Consider the following 23,929-nt stretch of genomic DNA (forward strand, 5'->3'; position numbering starts at 1 on the left):
GATGTTTAAAAAGATACAAAAAAGTGGTATCTACATAAAAATTGGTGGAGTACAGCTACAAATTTTAAAATTATTTTCAAATATACAAGGTAACCGCACTTCTTAATTTGTTAATGATCACTTTGTAATTTAGTCACACAAAATTTATACGTATATAATTAACTAAACACAAAATCGAAATAAATAATGATAAAGTAAACTTTATTTAGCTTGGATGAGATAATTGGCCATTGAATATGAGCGCAGCAAGGTATTACACATTATTTTAAATGACATCTTTCATAATTTTGACACATAAAATTATCTTGGTGTCGTTTAATAATAATAATAATAATAATCATATGTAGCACTACTACTATTCAGGCCCATGGCTTGAAGTGTACTACTCTTTTCCAATCACTTTTGTCGGTTGCTTTTTTTCCCAGTTCGTTACATTAAGCGTTTTCATATCTACTTTTACTTCGTTGTTCCATCTTGACCTTGGTCTTCCTCTTTGCCTTTTGCCTGCCAATGCACTAAATGGCACCATTCTGGGAATTCTAGATGGACTCATTCTCTGCACATGGCCCAACCATCTAAGCCTGCCTTAATTACCGTCAATATGTGGGGTTCTTGATAGAGCTCCGATAGCGTGTTATTTGTTCTTCCTATCCATTATCCTTTTAAGTTTTTCCCACCAAGGATTTTGCGCAGTATTTTCCGCTCCCAAACTAATAACAACTCTTGATGTTTTTTTGTTGTGACTCATGTTTCAGAAGAATATGTCACTATTGGCTTTATTACCGTCTTGTAGTCCTTATTTTTGCTCTTCGAGATATATTTTTGTTCCTAAACAACCCATTGAGAGCATATATAGCGCGGTTGCTCGACATAATTCTTTATTGTATTTCTTCTTCATAGTAAGGTTATCTTGTGAAGATATTTAATAAGTACCCAAATCTTTCAACTTCTTCGAATTTATATTGTGTTCCCTTTACTGTTATCATTGTTATGTACTGCCCCCGATCGAATTGCTTATTTGTACAGTACATATACTTCGTTTTGCTTCATTTATATACAATCCTTTGGCTACTGCAATCATTTGCCGTGGGTTACCCTCCCGTACTCATTTGTTAACCTCAAATCTTTCTGTTATACTATTGTTTATCTTGACTTTATTCAGTGTCCTTTGGATAGTTAATGGTGTTGTTGTTTAAGTACATATATAGAAGAAAGAAGGAATTATATTTTCTGTGGACAAGGGGGAGACAAACGACTCTGCGAAAATTATAGGGGCATACCAGTATTAAATATGACCTACAAGATATTATCAGGAATTATATTAAAACCGTCTTGAATCGTTATCGGAAAAAATAATTGGTGAATACCAACGTGGTTTCAGACCAAAAAGGTCAACTATAGACCAAATACATAGTCTCATTTTAGAATCTATAAAACAGTAATTAGACCAGTGGTCACATATGGACCAGCTTCATTGTCACTATTACAATAAGCAACTCCACAGCGCATTTTGAAAAAGGTACAAAACCAGATACACAATGCCAAATAAAAACTAGATACTGAAGAATAAATGTTCGTAAATTAGTCTTTATAGCACAAAAAAAAATAAAATTATGTACAGGGAACACTAACGAAAAAACGTAAACAATCCATATCCTTTACATACATCAAAGCACTAAAAACAAGAGAACTAAAAGGTTCACAAAAAAACTACTACACAATATAATAAACTAAGCAGCCACTATACACCACAGGTACTTTTCAAGACACTACAAACTATAATGTTTTAACTGAAGGAAAAACGCGGTAAATTGCTATAACGTCAAAAAGTCGTTAAACTATCATTACAAATAATGGGTCCGAGGGATCTTTGTTACGTCACACGATTGGCTCTGCTGTCAAATGTCAGGCGCAATATTATAGCTTGTGTTCATTGTACCATGATTGGACGTGTCGGTTTATTAAAGTTTCGGATTAGTGGGATTCTACTCTATATTGTTTTGCATTGACAAACAGAACCATAAGTTTTCTGCTCTTATCAAAAATTTTACGTTTTGGAATTTACACAGAATTTGAACTGATGATTTTAATTTTCATTTAATGGTTTATGAGGTAAAAAATATTGGGGGTGCTACGTCGGTTAAACCTAACTGCAACTACTATATCTAATTTATTCTTTTTAGAAAATTCGGTATCCAGCAAGATATAGCCAAAATTACTAAACACTTAACAAAACAGCAATAAATTGGGGAATAGAGACGATCACTGGAATTTATCTAAACATTACCTACAGCTTAGGGTATTGATGTATTAACAAGAAAATTTATTGATATCCTACCCTATATTTGTGAGTAAATCTGACATATAAGAAGTATTGTAGAAAGGAATATCTTCTAATCGAAAATAAAGTTTAAGAACCGAATTGCTGATCTCATCCAGATATGAACCTACTTGAGCTTTATCATCAACGTTGTTCAAGTCTATGCCTTCTTTCGTTTGCTGAAGTTTGTGGTAGGAATTCATGTTATACAGATGAACCTAAAACAATGTTTGTCAATAATAAAAAGTACTACACATGTCCACAGATTTATGAAAAAGTGTGTTTTAGTCAAAAAATTTTTATTAGCAGTGATCCAAATTGTTTATATTTAGTTTTATAAAATAATCTCTTATGAGTCACCTATGGAAGTTAAATAATGAAAGCATATTACGGTTTCTTCTTTGACTAATTATTTTATGAAAATTTTAAGACGAATAGATCTTCTCCTAAGATTAAAATAGATTTTGATGACTAGTAGGTGATATGCAAAACATTATTATAATATATTATACTATTTGTTTTTCAATTAATTATTTATTCACAATAAATCAATAATATAATTTTTGTTGCGTATTTAATATAGGTATATTTCAAAGAATAAGTAAACATTACATTCACTAGTAGGCATACTTTTTATTCATAGTCCCAGCTTACGAAGGAAGCTGTGGATTTACAAAAAGAAGGAATTAGACAGGAACACTTTTAAGCTAAGGCATGTGATGTTTTGAGAGTGATTAGTTGGATTTTTATACCATATTTGAAAGATTAATTAAAAGTAGATTAGTATTAAATAATATAAAATATTATTTATTACTTAATTGGCTCAAGATTTTGGACTACACAAATGTCAGACAATTGTATATTGTTTTAAATGTCTAAATGTAAATTGTTGTGAATATTTAGAGACTACATGTTCTGCTGACTAAACATAGGGTGATTTGCATAATAAAACATATATCCATAACATAAATTCTTCATGAACTAAATAGCTCTATACCAGATATAGTTGGTTACAAGCCCAGAAAAAAGGAAAGTGATATAGAAATAACACTAGTAAAAAAAAAACTTTTGACACGGCAAAATCGGCGGAAGTGATAGATTAGGCCTTTGGGCGTGATAGGGCTCCTAAGATGTAGAGAAATTGGACAACTTAAGAGAGGAACACTCTAAAATAAAATCAAGTTGGAGATTAAAGCATCGGTATAAACCAGCAAAAGAAACTTTGGTACAGTACAAAAAAAATTACACAAGAGCAAAACCATACCAGTAGTACGAAGAAATAAAAAAGGTTATTGAAGAAAAGAGGAAAAAATACCAAAAATTTCTAAGCTCTCAGAACCACAATGAAAAGGAAGCATATAAAAAACCACAGGCTAGAGTACGCAGAAAAATATGCCAGAAAAAGATGAAGCTTAATAGAGAAACTGTGGAAAAATTATTTCATGTCTTGGAAGTAACAGGAGTACAGAAAGCTAAAACCTGATTAAAACACTGCGATGTAATATTAAAAAGAATGTAATATTACTAATAACTGCACATACGTGGGATGATTATTTCAAGAAGCTCTTAACTGAAGGCAGAGTAGAATATCTCAACGTAGTCGAAAGCTAAAATGAAATAAAGGCCGGATCGCCTCTGAGAATTACGATTACTAGGGTAACACAAATATGTAAGGCAAAGAAAAATCGAAAAGTTCCTGAACAGGGAAACTTCCCTACAAAATTCATCAATTGTTATATTAATATCATCTTGCTTAACTATTTTAGATTTGCATTAACAGAACCGAAGTATCTGAAGGGTAGAAACTATAAGGCAGTATAAAGATATTGAAGCTGAAGAACAGGTAGGGTTTAGATCAAAAAGATCCACAACTGACCACTTTTTCTGTGTAATCCAAATGGTTGAGTGAAAGACAACGTTTCATCAACAACTTAATTTGCTCTATCTTGATCTAAAAACGGCATACGATATTGTTCCGTACCAAAATCTAAAGAAGGCAATTGTAGAAACCAATATAAATATTGAGACAATTAAAGCAATTAAAAGTCTCCATACTAAGGCCAAAATAAAAGTTAACGATGAAAAAGAATTCACAGTTACGAAAGAGTTAAAGTAAGGATGTTGCCTTTACCCTAAATTTTCAAAATATACCTAGTAAGGGTCTTAAGACCATGTAAGAGGAAATGCCATGGGATGAGAATCCCCCTGAATAAAATCGAACTATACATTCAGTGTTATATAGATGATTACATAGTACTGATACAGAAATATCATGATCTAGAGTATATGATACGAAAACTCAAAAGAATATAAAGAATGAGGTTTAGACGTGACTATGGACAAAAGAACATGGATCAAATGGTATCCAAGGATAACAAAAAAAGAATCTACAACACCATAATTCAAAGCATAGCTACGTACGAAAGAAGTGTGGCAAATAAATAATATAAAAGAGAAAAAGTCAAGACAAAAAGAGTAACAACGACTGCATAAAAAATATTAACTATCAAAAGACGAAAACTTGAGTACTTAGGACATGTGATGAGAGGGCAAAAATACGCATTATTACAACTTATTATGCAAGGCAAAATCCGAGGAAAGCGAAATGTGGGAAGACGAAGAATATCCTGGCTTAAGAACTTAAGGGAATGGTTTTAATGCAGTAGTGCAGAACTTTTTAGAGCGGCAGTCAACAGAGTCCGCATAGCCATGATGATTTACAACCCTCGATAGAAGATGGAAATTAAAGAAGAAGAAGAAGCATAAAAAACCATGTTTACAAACATACATTAGTAAACGATATTAAAATAAAACAATTAATCTGGTTTGGCCATGTACAGAGAATGGCTGAGAAGCGTTTCATACCATCAACAGAGAAGTTTTTAAGAGGCAATAATCTACCAAGAAAAGCAGTTTTACTGTTAGATAATGCCCCGACTCTTCCTAATAGAAGTGAACTTAAAGATCGGGATATAAAGGCCATGTTCCTCTGTCTAAATGTCACAGCTATCAGTAAACCTAAGGACCAGCGTGTTTTGGAGACGCTGAAAAGAAACCATCGGAGAATCCTTTTATCAACCATGTACAAGAAATGAACGATGGGCGAGACTTACATTGAAAGCCATCAATTTGAAAGATGTCAAGTGCATGGGATGAGATTTGGGCACAAACAGTTGCTAAGTCTTGGGATAAGCTGTTGGACGAGAATGAAAAAACCGCGGATAACCCGGATGAAGTTCAGGAAAATATTTTGCCCTTAGTGAAACTTATCCCTGGATGTAAGGATGCGTCTTTGAGTAATGTAGGAGAGTGATTTTCAAGGAATAACTAGTATGAAATAACCGATGAAGAAATTGTTACTTTTGTTAAAAGTAAAGGTGGTTAAGATATCGAAGAACCAGAGATTGGTGAGCCCCACAAAGTTTCATATAAAGAAGGAGTAAAAGTTTTTGAAGCTGCGATAAAATACGCCAAGCAACAAGAAGAAGCCGTCGATATTATGATGCTACAGAGAGGGCGAGACTTGACAGCAACAAAACGGGATACATCGGCAAGGCAGATGAAAATCACTAGATTTTTTTGCTCATTCTATCTACAATGTCCGATGTAAGTCAATGTTAAACTGATTCTAGTTTTATTTTAATATATTTTACATTGATATGTACCTTCATTATACAGTACATAATTAAACATTTTTAAGAGTAAAATCCATTGCAATGTTATTACAAGAGGCTTAAACTTGTGTTTCATTTAACCCTTCCTATTATCTGTCATTTTAGCTTATCCACCTTATCCACTATACCTTTGGCCAGTATGTGACGGATAATTGAGACTCTACTGTATATGCATAAAATATATAATATATAAAAAAACACGAACATAATATAAAGAAAAAAGAGAGACATAGAAAGAAAAGTAGTAGACAAGTACAATAAAGACTTCCAGAATATAGAAGCAACCAACTGAATTCAAATAGATCAGGTCTATAGAAATTATAGAGAAAAAGAGAAATAGTAATATGAAGTCAATATAATAACGAAAATAAAACAAAAGTAATGAAAATATGTTTAAAATAAAATTTTAAATTAAATGACTTCATCTATGATGAAGACATATACTTTATCGAAGAAGTAGAAGAAAGCTACGATGAAATAATAACTGATCCCGAGGATATAGAAATTTAACATACATCTTCACACGAAGTCAAAGAATTCATAAAAACGCTTCCGTAACGAAGGCAACAGGTTGGGAAGAAATAGAGCTCCAAAGAACTTAACAAGAAAGGCAATAGTATTTATACATCACACTACTTATATACAGCTCACTAAGATTTAGACCATTCCCATCCAAAACCTGAAAAAAAAACGATATATTTCTGAAAAATTATCGACCAATAAGTTTACTGACAGCTATAAGCAAAATCGCAGAAAGGTTCATACTCCAAAGATTAACAGAGGAAACAAACCAACTAGGAGTCATACCAGAGACGTAGTTTGGCTTTAGAATAGAACACTCATGCAAACTGCACGTTCTGAAGTTAACATGATACATTATGCAATGAAAGAACAACATTACCACAGTACATAAGAGAAAGATGACATAGATACAGCTGAGCAATTAGAAAAAAGTTGAATTGAGAACTTATTTTTAAAAGCATACTGACACATCTATTATACACCGCGCAATTTAAGCAATGGATAGCAGAACAGTGAATAAATTAAGGGAACAATAAACACGCATAAGGAAACTTATGTATAAACAGCATCCAAATGAAGTCAGTCAAAACTATGTCGATAATACAGGGCCAAACTATGGGTTGGCGCTATCAGAAAATATATCTCCCGAAATATAGGATATACTACTTGTCATTTGGCTCTAAACAAAAATGACCTTAAATTTATCATATCTTTAAAGATCCGCAGGTACAAAACGACAAATCCCAATATGTTATAGGGTTTCCTGGCACTTGCTGTAACTGAATATAAGGAACAATCTGAAGCACTAGGAAAGATACTGTTTCAAGAGAAAGCTAAAAAACTGGAACTTTTTTTAACCTATCATCTCTCTTATTATCAATAAGTCTCTAACAGTATGCTTAAGGATAATAACTACAAGTTATACTGGAACCATACTGTAATCAAACACCAACTAGTGGCACATAATACACCCGATTTCATAACTAGACAAACATCAATGCAGAGATACCTAACAATAATAATCTTCCTGTTAAATACAACAAAAAGATCGCCAAGTGCAGAAACCGCGAGAGAAAAATAAGAAGACAATAGAATAGTAGGTATCCAGACGATACTTATTATTCTCTTTACTAGTAGTGTCATTTCAAAAAACCTTTCAGAAAACATCAAACGGTTGGCTGATGGCGAAATTTTTTGGGAGATATTCCATTATACAGCTGTCATTTAGGTCTTGATAACATGTCAAGAGTCCACCAGTTTAATACTTTTGATACGGTATCTGTTACAAGTGGATTTCCCTTACAGGAAGTGATAGCATTGCGGGTTAAATCTGAAAAAAATTTAAGAAATATGTAACACGGAGTAATATATTTACCTGTTGTGATAGATTAAAAAAATCCTGAACCCTCTTCGCTCTATATCTCATTAGGACCGAAAACAAACTCTGGCTCTTCCATTTTCTAGCGAATGGTCTAATAAATGTTTTATCTTCTTCTTCTAGCTGACTGTATGATTCTAGTACTTCTTTACGTCTTGCAGCATTTCTGTAAGCTGAATATACATAACTTGTCTATTTTATACTACAAACGCATAACTGAAGCTTATTTACATTACTTTTAATGTTTCTTATGTAAAATTAGTTTGTATAAATGACTTTACCCTTTTGAATGACTTCTGCGGCTTCGTCTTCCGTCATTAGGCTATCTCTTCGTTTCGTTTTTATTTGTTCAACTGAAATAAGAAGGGCATTATCTAAAATATGATTAACGCATCTAAAAATATAAGAACTACATAAATAAAACATTAATGAAACTCAAAATGAACAGTAACCCACAGATACATCGAAATGAGAACAATATTCTATGAATACCACCACTAATAAATGGTAAGAGCCAAACTAAAATTAGACTTAATAACAGAAAGATCCAAAATGATTAGGAAGAAAGCCAACCCAATATGGAACGACCCAACGAATTTAAATGAATATCAAGGCAATATCAATAAAATCCTACAACAAAATGAATGCATGAATATGCATGAATGCATGAATGCAAAATATCGTAGAAGCTATTTGAGAGGCTCAAGTAAAATGCTGCCCTAAAAGACGCCAAGACGAAAAAATAACCATTGAAATAAAGCAACTAATGGAAACTAGAAGAAAAATCAAAGGAAAAGAAAGCATTGACGGAGAAGAACTGCGAAAAATAAACAAAGAAGTATCAAAAACTATAAGGAAAGATTTAAGGAAATTTAAGAATGAAAAAGTCCAGCGAACTATAGAAGAGAATAAAAGCTTGAAAGTCATGAGAAGACGACTAAACAATGGAAAATGTGAAATACACAAACTAAAGAACAAAGAAGGAGTCCTCACATCAAATAGAGAAGAACTACTACACATAGTTGAAGACTTCTCTCAAGAACTATACACAAGCTAAAGAGAAGACCAAAAGAACTTGGAAGCCGCCGCATCACGCAAAATTATCAACCAGGATTAAGAGCTCATGCCAGAGATCACACTAAGCTAAATCCAGGACGCAATGAAAAAGATGAAAAACAACAAAGCACCAGGAGAAGATGGAGTCGTAATAGAAGCTATAAAGATGGGCGGACGTGCCATTCTCAACCAAATAAAATGTTGTTTAAACTTTGTCTAACAAGTTATTGCATAACAAAAATATGGAACAATGCAGTAACAATTTTACTATACAAGAAAGAAGACAAGGCGCACCTAGAAAACTATAGGCCAATCAGACTATTGAACCACATCTATAAAATGTTTACCCCGAATAATTACGACAAGACTAGAGAAAAAGTTAGATTTCTACCAGCCCCGAGAACAAGCTGGCTTCCGCTCAAAATTCGGAACAAACGATCACCTGCAAACAGTAAAAACCTTAATAGAAAAGTCGCTAGAATATAACAGACCACTGGTACTTATCTTCGTAGACTTTCACAAAGCCTTCGATACTGTGGAATTAGACAGCATTATAACTGCTCTGAACAATAGTAGAATAGATTACTGGCTCACAAAGCTAGTACAAACATTATACCAAAACGCCACAATGCGTGTAAAACTACATGATACCACCAGAGAAATTCATATCAAGCGAGGTGTGAGACAGGGCGACACTCTCTCACCTAAATTATTTATAACGGTCCTCGAATACGCCTTTAAAATGCTAAAGTGGGAAAATAGAGGAATAAAAATAGATGAAGAAATGCTCAATCATCTGCGTTTTGCCGACGACATAGTACTTATTACCGAAGATCTGGGTGAAACACAACAAATGGTACAAGAATTTGAAAACGTATCTTCAACAATTGGTCTAAAAATGAACATTAGTAAGACCAAATTTATGACAAATTTAGTTCCCAGCGAACACCTAATCATCCAAAATCGGGTGGTAGAATTGACAGAAAAGTACATATATCTTGGTCATGAAATCAGAATAGGCAAGGACAACCAGACCTGCGAATTTCAACGACGAATAACACTTGCTTGGGCATCGTATGGTTCACTAAGAGATATCTTTAAGAGCAACATCCCGATAGCTATGAAACGGAAGACATTTGACCAATGCGTTCTTCCTATTATGACATACGGAGCAGAAACCCTCACGCTCACTAAAACAACGGCACTAAAAATGCGAGTGGCACAAAGGCGCATGGAAAGATCAATTCTCGGCGTGACAAAAAAAGACAAAATAAGGAATCAAGACTTAAGGAAAAGAACAGGTATCAGTGATGTCGTCGAAAGTATGACCAAGCTGAAATGGAATTGGGCATGTCACATAGCGAGACTGAAAGACACAAGATGGACCAGAAAACTAATTGACTGACGCCCAAGAGAATACAAACGCAGCAGAGGACGACCACCAACACGCTGGATGGACGACATTGGACGAATATCCAAGAAATGGCAACAAGAAGCACAAAACCGCGAAGAGTGGCGAAAAATGGGAGAGACCTATGTCTAGCAGTGGACAGAAGAGGTTGCATGATGATGATGATGATGACCACCACTAATAGTCCAGGCCAGATATATGGTTGTTTAAAAAAGCCTGCTTTGGTTGTACTGAGTCGCACTTTAGATTTTTGCCAAGAGTATAAAGGTGTGCCTAATTCTATTTAAAAAAAATATTAATATTATATCAATAATAATTCGTTTAGCTAGGGCGCTTCTTCCCCCCCTTAGATAATATTAAGGGGTGTCTAAGCGCTTGGGAACCCATAGTCTCTCTGAAAAAATTGTGGGAAATTTAGTAAAGATTTTACAACAAAAAATCGACGTTACATCCGTTTCTAAAACTATTACATCTATGGCAAAAATTGATAAAATAAAATTGTTCATAATTTTAATAATTTCTCAATAATAGTTGCTTGTGCAAAACAATTTATGTATTGTAACATTATAAACGTCACATGTTTTTTTATTTTTTTCAATAATTATTTTAATATTGTTCGAAAGCTGTTTTCTTGTGGCATTTTAAAGTAATTAATATTTAAATGGGGATAAGCCACAATTAAAGGTTAAAGTACGTTTATTGACGTTTCAATTTCCACTTCGGAAATCGTTCTCAAAATACAAACATTAGTAAATTAAACAAATTTTGTTTTTTGTTACTTGGTGAAAAATTCTTTGTGGCGAAGTGGAAATTGAAACGTCAATAAACGTACTTTAACCTTGAATTGTGGCTTATTCCCATTTAAATATTAATAATTATTTTATTTTAATATTTTGATTTCATTCAATTGTGAACTTTCTGATTTGTTTTACTAAACTACTAAAGAAAAACTACTACTAAACTACGGCAGAAACAAGACCTTACACAGAGAGGACAAAAAGGATGTTAGAAACAGCAGAGATGAAAACACTTAGAACTGAAACATTGATGGTAAGACACTATGCAACAGAGCTAGAAGTACAGATATACGACGTAGATGCAAGGTGGAGAACATCAAGAACTGGGTAAGAAAGAGGAGAGTAGAATGGAACGATCATATAAGCCAAATAACAACAAATAGAGTAGTAAAGACGGCAAGAGACGGTTCCCCAATAGGAAGACGATCAGTAGGAAGACCACGAAAACGATAGAACGACAACCTACTGGAGGCACAATGAAAAACACACGGAGTCCTGTCTATATAAAAAGAAGAAAAAGAAGGAGAAGAAACTACTAAAAGTAAGTAGCGCAAAACTCTTCTATCACCTAAATATTAAGTTTAGTAATTATTCTTCTTAGGACATGTAATGAGAAATCAAGAACGTTACGGCCTTCTCCAGCTGATTCTCCAAGGGAAAGTAAATGGTAAGAGAGGACCGGGAAGAAGACGCATTTCCTGGCTTCAAAATTTACGAAGGTGGTATAACACGACTACCACTGAACTGTTCCGCGCTGCAATAAATAAAGTAAAGATAGCCGTGATGATCGCCAACATCCGGAACGGATAGGCACTTTAAGAAGAAGAATTATTCTTCAATTTAAATTATAACTTATTTTAGTTCCATTTCCATTTACTCTTTTTATACCCCTCGTGGTAGTCACTACAGAATGGTGAAAGCGTCGTTAGGAATGGACATTGGAAAAGAGAGATATCGCGTGATCAAAAGAAAATCTACACATATCTGGACACAGCCCTATCTATACACACAGTAATTGCAAATTTAATTGAATATTTTAAGAGTGGAAAAAAGAACAGTGGTCCATTATTATCACTAGAATACATTAGAGAGGTATATCGGTCTATTATTGTGTAAATATATTAATAATAAAGTATTTTAGAACAGATAATACAATCATGTATACTAAAAACACTGTTTTTTAGAGAGTTCCATTAGATTTGAAGTTTAGTATTCCTAATGTCAGCAGAGTTTCTCAACTGGCAAAATAGAACGAGCCTATTGTTTACAATATTTTGTAAATATACATATAAAAATATAACTTTGATTTTCATTTTTAAGCATTGTTATAGAAAGTAATACATATGTTTTATGTAATTTTATTCCAAACTAGTTGAAAAATTGCTTAAGAAATAAATTTCTAAAATATATCTGTATTTCGTCTTCCCAAATTATAATTTGAAAACAATATTTTCACATTATATTTAACCTCCATGATACAAAGATTAGATCCATAGAAATATCCTAAATATCAGTGTATCATGTTTAACCTAGAAATTGAATACATTAACCCTAAAATTATCAAAATTCTTCTCAGATTTCTACTGCTCAAACATATAAAATTATAACCTTCATAATAACCTATCCAATATTAACATTTAAACCAACTATAAGAAAGAAAACATAAATAAAATGTAGATATGTAGATAAAATTTTTATATTCACTGATAATTGATAATAGGGTATGAGATATATTCTCAGACTCAGTCGACAGTGTCCCAAAAATTAACAAAACAAATGTACTGGCTGATTATTCAGTAGAATAAAAGCCACAGAGAAGAAGAAGTACAATATTATGACAGATGTCAGTTAAAATTTCCAATCTCACCAAATCTAATAATGATGTCATATAAACTCGTCACTAGTTTTAGCCAATGAAATGCTCGCTGTAATAGAAATCGCATGTAAAGAAAATCTGAATATTCCCTATAGTTCGTCCCAAACCCTTCTTTCAGTGCGTCATAGTTGATCGAATTCTCTCTAACACATTAAGCTAGAAGTGACAGAAAAAAGTGAGTCTGTGATTATTATACATAGAACTTAGAAAATTATTTATCGTAAAGCTAATTCTACTTACGGATGTATAATTGGTTGGAGTTTAGAATACGCTAAATAGATATCCAATCAATGTTGCGCATAAATATAATTTGACGCAGAAAATTTAATTTTGTATTTATTGTCATAAAAATATTTTAAATATGCCGAGATATATCGAAAAAGAACAAAGACTAATATTAAAATTATTAAATTATTTTCAATTAGAAAAAGACAGATTACCATCCTGCAACTGTCAAATTTAACTAAAATGTCATGCAATAATTCTCGACATTCTTAAAATCCTATATGACGTCAAAATTAGTGACGCACTGAAAGAAGGGTTTGGGACAGACTGTATATATCTTTTTAAATTTAAAATTTGACAAGGGGAAAATTGCGTACAACCTTTATTGTTTGACTTTTCCTACATTACCAGTTGCCAGGGGGCCAATTATCTGCTCATAATTATCTTATATAATTTTTAGACCGCAGATCAGAGAGTGATATCCAAGTAAGCAGTATTTAAGCAAGGTACATCTGAACATAATTTTTCTTTATCTTCATGTATTTAATAGTGGTAACCGAAGAAAAAAATGGCGTCGATTAGTAAAATGCTGAGAACAACAGGAAAAAACTTTTGTACACATATAACAATATTGCAAAACAGAGGACTGTGCAGAATTTAAAAAAAAAATCATTTATTAAATAGTAACAATATTACACATATGATTGTAGAATAGTTTGTAAACACTTTGTAATTGTAACATGATTCTTTTTTTAACTATTTTTTCTTTACAATTCTCAAAAACATGAAAAATTCTTGAAAACTTTGACAAAACATGGTTTTTTGAGGGTGTAAATGTATTTTATCCAATTTTTGAGACTTAGGTACTTCAAATTATATAATATAACCTATAAAAATCCTATAGTTGATCCGTTTTGAACTATATATTGGGTAAAATCCCCTAAGACCTCTAAAAAATACGTTTTTCGTGTTTTTATAAGTGGTGTATCTTACATAAAAATCTTGATAAAATACACAAAATAAAAAAAAAAACCTACAGTTGTCTTCAAAAAAGTTATGCGCTAAAAAAAAAAAGAATTTTTAGGTTATGTACGCTTAACCTATGAGTATATAAAAATAAACAAGGTTTGTAAAAGCTTCAACTAAGCGTGTGAATTTTTTTGAAAATTTTAAACTGATTACAACAAAAAAAAACGAAATATTGGCGTTTTATTTTTAAATCACATAGAATGTAAAACAATAGAAAAAAAATTAATTCTGAGAGCGAGAGCGTTTTGTCTATCTTTACGGCGAGTACGCTTTATTACCAGCTAAAACAAAGGTGTTATCAACAAGTAAAATAGACTTTATACAAATAAATATAAGTACAATATATGAGCTCAGAGAGATTATTGTAAATTGCAAATAAGTATATCTATAATACCAGCTCAGGGGGATTATTGTAAACCCAGTAATATATTAGATACGCATATTTCTATAATGCTATCATATTCTCATGTCTTACACAATGTGTCAATACGTAATTGTAGATGTGATAAATTTGATAAAATATTTAGAAAAATCTTTTTTACCATCATTATTTACAACTCGAAAATAAGGACTGCCATTTTTACTGTTACAAATACCATCAAACTATGTTTACTATATTTATCGTCTTGTAGAATATACGTTACTCAATAACCCCAATAACCAAGAATTAAAAATACTGTCTTCCGATTTCCAATTTCAACCGGATCGGTAATTTCCATAACCCCTCCTTCAGTTCCCTTTGTCACATCATTATCAAATCTTTCTCTCCAGCCCAGTCTGGGTTTTCCTGGTCTTTTGTTCTATTAGTTTCCTCTGCTTATTTATACTACACTACTTGCTTTTTATGTCATCTATGGCTTTTTCTTTAATTGGCATTATTTCTTAAACTCTTCTGTTTTACTGCGGATATCCTCTATTCCATTTCTGCGTCTGTCCCCTTTTTTAAACCTTAATTTAAGTGGCCATATCTCACTATCGTAAATCATAATACTTTTAAGGATAGTATTAATTATTAGTTTTTTGTAACAATAAAACACTGAAAACTTTGTTTTCAAAACTTCCACAAAATTTATTTTAAATTCTTATCACTGCTATCACTGCTATCAAAATATCAACAAAAATAGCCAAACACATAAAAAAGAAAGGAATAACACCAGCTTTCAGAACAAATAACAACCTAGGCAAATATATTAAAAACAATAAGAGCCAACATAAAAAACACTTACACAGTGGTGTATACAAACTTAAATGTGGCGACTGCCCAAAAACTTACATTGGTCAAACAGGTAGAAATTTTAATAAACGAATAGCAGAACATAAAAGGGCTTTCAATAATAGAAAAACAGATTCTACATACGCACTTCACCTTCTAGATCATAATCATTCTTTTAATGACGAATTTAAAATTCTACACATTCAAAATAAAGGCCTTAAGCTATCTTTGTTAGAATCTATGGAAATCAACAAATTAAAAAACACAGATATAATTCTGAATGACCAGCTTGAGACAAACAGTTCTCCCCTCCTCAACCTATTTCATTAGAGACTATAAAGTGTAAACCCATGCCAAAAACAGATCACTTGAGAAAGGCAATCAGCCGAAACAGCTGTAGTGATAAGAATTTAAAATAAATTTTGTGGAAGTTTTGAAAACAAAGTTTTCAGTGTTTTATTGTTACATAAAATGAATTTCCATCAAGTAACGGTCGAATCCATCAATAATTATTAGTTTTTTGTTATCATCTTCTGTGATTGTTTTGACTCAGATCATGCCATTTATGGATCTTGAACATTCGTCCAAGTTTATTTTATTTCTGATTTTACTTTTACTTTAAATATGGATTATAGGTGGAAAACAAACATTTACAAGAAAAAAACATAAAAAACATAATTAAAATTCCAAATATACTAAATACTTACCAACCACCTTCCTGTCTTTCTTCTCTTGTTTAGCCATTCTGCATTTAACTAAAAACCCTCTTAATATACTTTGAATTTTAATGATTTTCTTTACATGTGTTTCGTATAACCTAGACAAATACTCCTCATTGTAGTTGTGGCGTACAAAACCGAATCTATATAAAAAAATTACAAAATGTACCAAATATAAATCAGACGTACACCCGGAAAGAAAAGTACTATACGGTGACAGTCTGGGAATGGCTCGCGGCTAGACAAAACAGTGGAGATGGTCGTGCGGTCCACAAAACAAAAAAAATCCGAAGTTATATCAGGGGCGCCAGGTAAATTGGCCCACAGCCTTCCCTACGTTATTATTCAATAAACCACCAACTTACCAATAGGTTTACTACTAAAATACTAAGTAACAGTATACAACCTGAATAAATAAAGAAAAATAAATGAAATTGTCAGATTAGAATTTAGTCAATTTTAATAAATAGATTCCCAAGATAGTTGAAAGTAAATACATATTACAATATTATTTAACTTTACCATAGGCTTAATAAAAAAATAATATAAAAATGCGGCTTCTACTTGCCTAACAAAAATTCATAAGTTATTTCTATTTAACAGAACAAAATGAAAGGTAAGACGTATCAAAAGTACCGGACGCTAAGGGGTGTGCGGTTCAATACCAACCAAAAAAAATAATTACCGCAAATAGGACACCACGTGAGCTCAAGTGCGTGCGCAGAAAATAATATAAAAAAATAAATCTCAAATATATAACCCCCCCTTAGACGCAGTTTACAAAATTAAAATAGGTATGTGTAAATATTGAATTAATAAAATAAACCGCAAATTATCTTTAAAAAAAAATCTGTAAAGTATTTGTAAATATGAAAATAAAAACTAACAGCAAATAATCTTTTAAAAAAACTATTGTATTTCGCAAACCAAATTAGACGGCGCTTAAATCTTCCGTTGAAAATTAATTATCGATCCATACCTCGAATTTTCATATACTTCACCGCGTGGAATTCCAGTTATAGTTCAGCGTGTCTTCAATCCAAAATCCCATACGATTGCCGATGTACATAGACTTGTGTGACAATGTTGAAAAGTTGAAAATTACAGCCAGACGGAAAAATACGAAGAAGAAGAAGCAGAAAAAAACAAACAAACCAACCAACCCTGAAGCAAGAAAACATTAATTACCATCTGTGTCTAAAATAATTATTTGGAAATAAATATATTGATTTTAACACTTTGTTTATCTGCCTTTTGGCGATAATGGAGCAATACAAAAAAAAACTTGTCTCCGAACTTGAATGTATGAAAACTGATAAAAATGTGAATAGCTTTTTAGAGATGGGATAAAAAAATAACTACAACTTTTTAATTAATTAAAAACGAAATGTTCTAACACTCACCCTTCTTAGCCAGATTAGGGGTTTGAAATATCCCAAATTGGACCGAAGCGTAGCCGGCTATTTGGACTCGTGATTAAGGCTAATTTCTTGATCTAAATACGACTCCCGGTATTCACGTGTACTGTAGATCCGCTTTTTTTAGCGAAATTGTGGATATTCCAAAAAAAACCCTTCCACGAAGGCAGCAAATCCCCTTGAATATCCACACGGTTCGGACTAGTCCAGATCCCACATGGAACAGCAGCAAAAGCAAAAAAACAAAAATGCCGTTTTTAATCTAGCCCAACCTTTCAGTAACACTCTCAAACCTGGAATCACTTTCTTTCCGTCGTCTTTCCGAACACTTGACAACTTGACACACGGAGGTCACCGAATAGTACCGAGATTCAAAAATTTCAATTTTATGATCCCAATTCTTCCAAGATAACTCTAGAAAGAACGATCTAAATTAGTTTCTTCACAAAAAAGAGGACGTGTTCCCTTAACTTCAGCACAATTTGCCAGACATTACCCCTATTTGAAAATTACTAATTTTATTTTCGCCACCTTGCTTATAATATATTATAGGCAACCGCTCTTACACGTCCTGAATTATTTAAATTTTGATAAAATAGAGGTGGGACTTTTTACTTTAAATTTGGAACGTAACAACACCTCCCTTTCCCAGAGGAAAATTTACGAGGAAAAACTAGACGAAGAAAATTTTCCCTCGCGCTAGCGACACACTACCTAAACTCCGAGCGAAGTCCACAACACAATCATCATCCACACCGTCTTCACCATGCGCAAGTACTTGGACAACGAAAGACATACCAATCTCAAACCACACGCACAAAGCAACAACTTACTTACAACACTTACTCCACTTCCACACAACAGTCATCTCTCATCATATGAGATTAAGTAGAATAGTTTCAAATTCCAACGTCAATCTGACAACACTGATTAGGTCGGTTACTGGATGTTGCCCTTATTCGCGACCTCCCAGCTCTGGGGCATCGCTAGTACTTCACTATACCTCGCATAACATGAGTCCATAAGAAACTCTCCACCATTCCACTCTTACTGATACTGCGAGAAACATCTACCGAAACAGTAGTGTAATTCCAATTGTTCATTAAAATAAAAATGAGATAGGTCTTTCAGAATTTAAATCCGTATACAACGAAATTTAGTGAATCATCCAAAACTAAGCTATTATCCAACAAGATTCACCAAAACATAATTATGTGGCTTCGAAAAAATCCCAATTAAATAGAATGGCTTACTAACATCAAAACAAATCCCAACGCCATATCATCGAAGACAACATATTTCTGACCAAACCTAAGTGACATTCAATTCCATAAATCAAAAGAAATTAAGGCTACCGCAACCCTACGACTTCGTATTGGCTACCTAACACAAAAAAAAACGAATCGGTTGACCATCCAAATACATCCTAAGAACCGATCATAGCCAACACTCAGTCATCCTTCACGGACACAACAAAAAAAAATAAATACAACCAATTTCAGAAGACTAACTAAATTTACTTAGACTAGACAAAACTTTGCTAGTCCGTTCTACTCCGACCTAAATCCTATCGGGATCACCAGTCGGGTTACTAATCCTTAAATCCTTAATATTCCAAATACCTTGATCCTTGCCATTTTCATCCTCTAAACTATATGTCCAGGGGGAAACTTTCTTCTTCACGAAGTAGGGTCCTATCCATCTAGGAGCTAACTTTTTCGTGAAATATTTAGCGGCATCTGACAACACAAAATTTCTCCGCCATACTGACTGATGGGGCTGAAATTCCTCTGGACGTCTCCGTAGATTATAGGTCTTCTCACACTTAGCCGAAGCTTTATCTAAACGTTTTCTAACATCAACAAATAATTCCTGGAGTCCACGCGATCGATTATATCCCATTTTAGCTACTTCGTCCTCCGGGTCTCCGAGTTTGTCCTTTCGGGAAAAATCTCGTCCATCCACTACCATCTTCCGACCGAAATTTATGAAGTAGGGATCTTGACCAGTCGACTCGTGGTATGCAGTGCGCGTAGCACATGCTAGTTTGGCCAAATTTTCATCCCACTTCTTATGGTTGTCAGCTATATAAGTTGCCATCATTGTTTTAAGGGTTCGGTTATAGCGTTCAGATGGATTGCACTGTGGATGATACAACGCATTATAACGAACTGAGACACCATAGGTTTCCATCATTTTCTTGAAAATACCCGAAGTATACTGGACACCATTATCACATAGTAACAGACGTGGAACTCCAAATACGAGGAAAACTTCTTCTTCTATTTTCTTAACGACATGCACGGCTTTTGAGGATCGCAACGGAAATACCAAAGAAAATTTACTAAACACATCCATTACCACTAAGATAAACTTATAGCCTTGAGTTGATCTTGGGAAAGGTCCCATAAGATCGGTTGCTACTATCTCCCATGGTTGAGTAGCTTTAGGTTGAGGAGTCATAAAGCCTTTGGGCTTACCTTGTTCCACCTTATGCATGGCACACAGTGAGCAACGTCCAACGTAACGAGACACATCACTCCGCAGTTTCGGCCAAAAATACTTCTCGTTAATACGCTTATAAGTTTTCAGGATCCCCATATGACCTGCTAAAGGACTATCATGACACAACTTCAGCACTTCCAATCGTTGACCCTTAGGAACGACTTCCTTCCAATTGTCCGCTTCCTCGACCAAAAATCCATAACTGGGACGGATGTATTTATAAAGTTTGCCACCAGACATTCTCCACTGAGGATACTTCAAGGGATTAGACTCGATTTTTCTACAAAGTTTATCATACCAACTATCACCACTAGGAAGCGGTACAACCTCTTCAACCATATCAAGCACGGGAACTGACCGAGATAACAAATCGGGGACAACATGTTCTTTTCCTTTCCGATGCACAATCTTAAAGTCATATTGTTGCAATCTTACCGCCCATCGAGCTAATCTTCCAGTAGGATCCTTCAAATTTTGAAGCCATACGAGGGATGCGTGATCAGTCACGACCGTAAACGGAACACCCTCCAAATAAGGACGCAGTTTTTCGACTGCCCATAACACAGCTAAACATTCCCGTTCCGTCGTGGAAAAATTCCTTTCTTGACGCGTTAGTGATCTGCTCAGGAAACTAATTACTTCGTCACCATCCGGGCCTGGCTGCAATAACACGGCGCCCACTCCATATCCTGAGGCATCACATTGGACAACAAAAGGCAAATTGTAGTCAGGACAATTAAGTATCGGAGCAGAAACTAGACATTCTTTTATTTTCTGAAAAGATTCTTCACAACTCGGGGTCCAATTGAATTTTCTTCCTTTCTTCAATATCGCTGTAATTGGAGCTAGTAGTGTCGCAAAGGAAGGAATAAATCTTCGATACCAGGAAAATGTGCCTATGATGCTACGAACTTCCTTGACGGATGTGGGTGTTGGGATACGTAGCATAGCCTTGACCTTATCACCATCAACATGTAGTCCATTCCTATCAACCACATGACCCAAATACTTTAGTTCCGGTCTACAAAATTGACATTTATCCCAGCTAACGGTTAACTTAGCTTCTCTCAAGCGTCTAAAGACTTCCTCTAAGATCCTTACATGTTCTTCAATAGACTTTGTCACGATGACCACGTCATCCAAGTAAGTAAAAACATAGGGTTCCAACTCCGGACCGAGGACACGATCTATCAACCTCTGCCATGTAGCCGGGGCATTATGTAATCCAAAAGGCATTCTGCAAAACTGAAAAAGACCTCGACCAGGAACCGTAAAAGCAGTATAAGGCCTGGAAGCCTTAGCAACAGGTACCTGCCAATACGCCGACTTAATGTCTATGGTGGAAAGATAATGCGCGTTCTTTAATTTATTTAAAATATTAGAGATGTACGGTAATGGGTAGCCATCCCTCTCTGTTACGGCATTAAGCTTTCGATAGTCTACGCAGAACCTCCATTTTGGTTCTTCACCTTCTGGAACCTTTTTCTTCACCAAGAGAATCGGGGACGACCAAGCACTATTCGATCGCTCCACTACTCCTTTCGCCAACATATCTTCTAGCTCTTTATCAATATGGCTTTGGATTACTGGGGATACAGGATAGTAACGTTGTTTTATGGGTGCAGATTTACAAACAATCACATGCTCAGTGACATCAGTACAACCAAGAGAAGTGCCCATTAGTTCACGACTTCTATTAATAACTTCCTCCAATTGCGACTTCTCTGCATCGGTCAAAATAGTTTGACCTCGGAGATGATCCACTGAACCTACCATTGCTGGAGCGTCCGAAAAATACCATTCGTTATGCCTCAAATCTGGAACGATACCCATAACACGCCAAAAATCAGATCCTAAAATCAGAATGTGCGGTACGTCCAAAATAACTAATACTGGCAAGACACGCAAGCGATCCCTAACCATGAAAGGTACTAAACATTCCCCCAACGATTCACACATCTGACCATTCGCCACTCTACAAACGGTCTTCTTCGAAGTATCCAACTCTAAACCCAAGTTTTGTAAAAATTTCCAACCAGTTCTTCCTACAATGGTCTTTGAAGCACCAGAATCCAATAATCCCAAAATTTCCTTTCCTAAGACTTTAACTTTCAAATATGGACGTTCATCTCCTTCGGAATGATGTAAAATAAAGTCTAAAATAGGACGTAGGTTGGTCGAGTCAACGTCGGCAACACCTCTTCGACCAGTTAGGTGCGCTTCCTTCCGTTTCCCGAATTACACGAAGGACAAGTTCTGACTGTAAACCCTTCTTTCTTACACTTAAAACAGTGAACAGCCTCCTTCTTCATTAGACACCCTACTGCCTTATGGCCTGACTGATTACAACGATAACAGATTAAAGTCCTAAACTTTCCTCTAGCGGACTCCGATTCGGATGAAGCAACAGGACCCTCACTAACACTACTAAAACTTTCAGCATCCACACTGATATAAGCTAGGTCCTTTTCCAAAGTATTCATTTTCCTACTATTCGGTTCAACATAGTTCCTAATACAATCACGTCTTTCCTCCATACTGCGACATAGAACACGAAGTTCCTCCAAGGTAGCTGGCAAAGGATCACGTAATCTATCTTGATAGAACGGATGCAAATTCCTAATAACTATAGACAATTTAACTTCCTCTGGAACATGACAACGCAAGCGATTAAAGTAACTATTCATTATTGCCAAGTAAACTCCAATAGTCTCAGACGAATGCTGAGTTCTCCTCCGAAGCTCTTCAAAAAGCGCTTCCCCATGGTGAGCTGACAGGTACTCCCTACGAAACTCTTCAACTAATTCAGCCCAACTCCCTACACGTAGACGAACATCTTTATAAAACTGATAGGCTTTATCCGAAAATAAATCTATACCTGATTCCAAAAGTATACTATCTGGTACATGACGAGCGAGACTCAATTCATTCACCATCTCAAAAAATGCAGAAATAGACATACCCCTAGCAGAACCTGAAAACTTTTCTATTCCCCATTTATGAGGAAGTATCATCCCAGAAGAAAAACTAGAGACAGACCCTGAAAAAACATTATTACCAGCTTGTGACATCGCTCCAGGAGAAGAAGCATGAACTTGTCCTACCCCTGCCTGAAAAGACTGATTTAAAACCGAAATCACATCGAGCGCTACTGGTACCGAACCAGATCCGATTGGATGCTGCTTATCATGGAAATCCTGTGACAACTTCAAAATCTCAGCAAGAAAGTCTGACTTAACAACCTGGGCTGCGTCTGCATCGTCACCTGTTGGCAATACCATAAGATCAATTCTCCCCAAGACATGGTTAATCTGTGTCCGCAATCTCAAGGACTCAGCACAAGTAGGAGTTCCGGCAAACTTTCCAACAGCCGTATTCAGCTCCGCAAGTTTAGTCTCGATTGCAGTTTTATCCTGTGAAAAGGTGAATGGGTGCTCAGGATATCTAAAGCTTTCATTTGCTGCCTCACGACTAAGTGCATCAGACAGACTAGACCTCATAGACTCAACAGTGCCAGTAGACACTCCACGAATTTTGAGTTCATATTCCAGTTCCTCTTTCCTTAAGTAGTTGGGTACAAGTTTTCGCACCATCTTGCCAAAGTTCAAAATTTAAAAAAATGTATCAACCGAAAGGAGCAAATATTCAAACAAAATCAAGATATAAGTAAAAATATTAACACACAGGTACAGTTTACTTTATTAATGGGAGCAAACCAAAAGCAAAATAAAAGTAATAGTCGCTTTATTCAATCTATAAAATTTCACAAAAGATTTTCAAAATTTC

The 23,929-nt window shown here is 34.5% G+C and overlaps 1 protein-coding gene across 1 annotated transcript in view; it reads right to left on the reverse strand.

Annotated features, from left to right (window-relative positions):
• ninaC (STKc_myosinIII_N_like and MYSc_Myo21 domain-containing protein ninaC) overlaps nucleotides 1-23,929 on the reverse strand; it is a 78,055-nt gene that overhangs the window by 12,445 nt on the left and 41,681 nt on the right. Inside the window, exons 14-17 of the mRNA XM_072522785.1 lie at nucleotides 16,209-16,339; nucleotides 8,176-8,247; nucleotides 7,892-8,067; nucleotides 2,339-2,538 (exon numbers count right to left, since the gene is read on the reverse strand). Coding sequence (XP_072378886.1) covers nucleotides 2,339-2,538; nucleotides 7,892-8,067; nucleotides 8,176-8,247; nucleotides 16,209-16,339 — 579 coding nt within the window. The remainder of the gene's footprint in view (nucleotides 1-2,338; nucleotides 2,539-7,891; nucleotides 8,068-8,175; nucleotides 8,248-16,208; nucleotides 16,340-23,929) is intronic.

This window comes from Diabrotica undecimpunctata, chromosome 2 (assembly GCF_040954645.1).
Source record: "Diabrotica undecimpunctata isolate CICGRU chromosome 2, icDiaUnde3, whole genome shotgun sequence".
Lineage (NCBI taxonomy): Eukaryota > Metazoa > Arthropoda > Insecta > Coleoptera > Chrysomelidae > Diabrotica > Diabrotica undecimpunctata.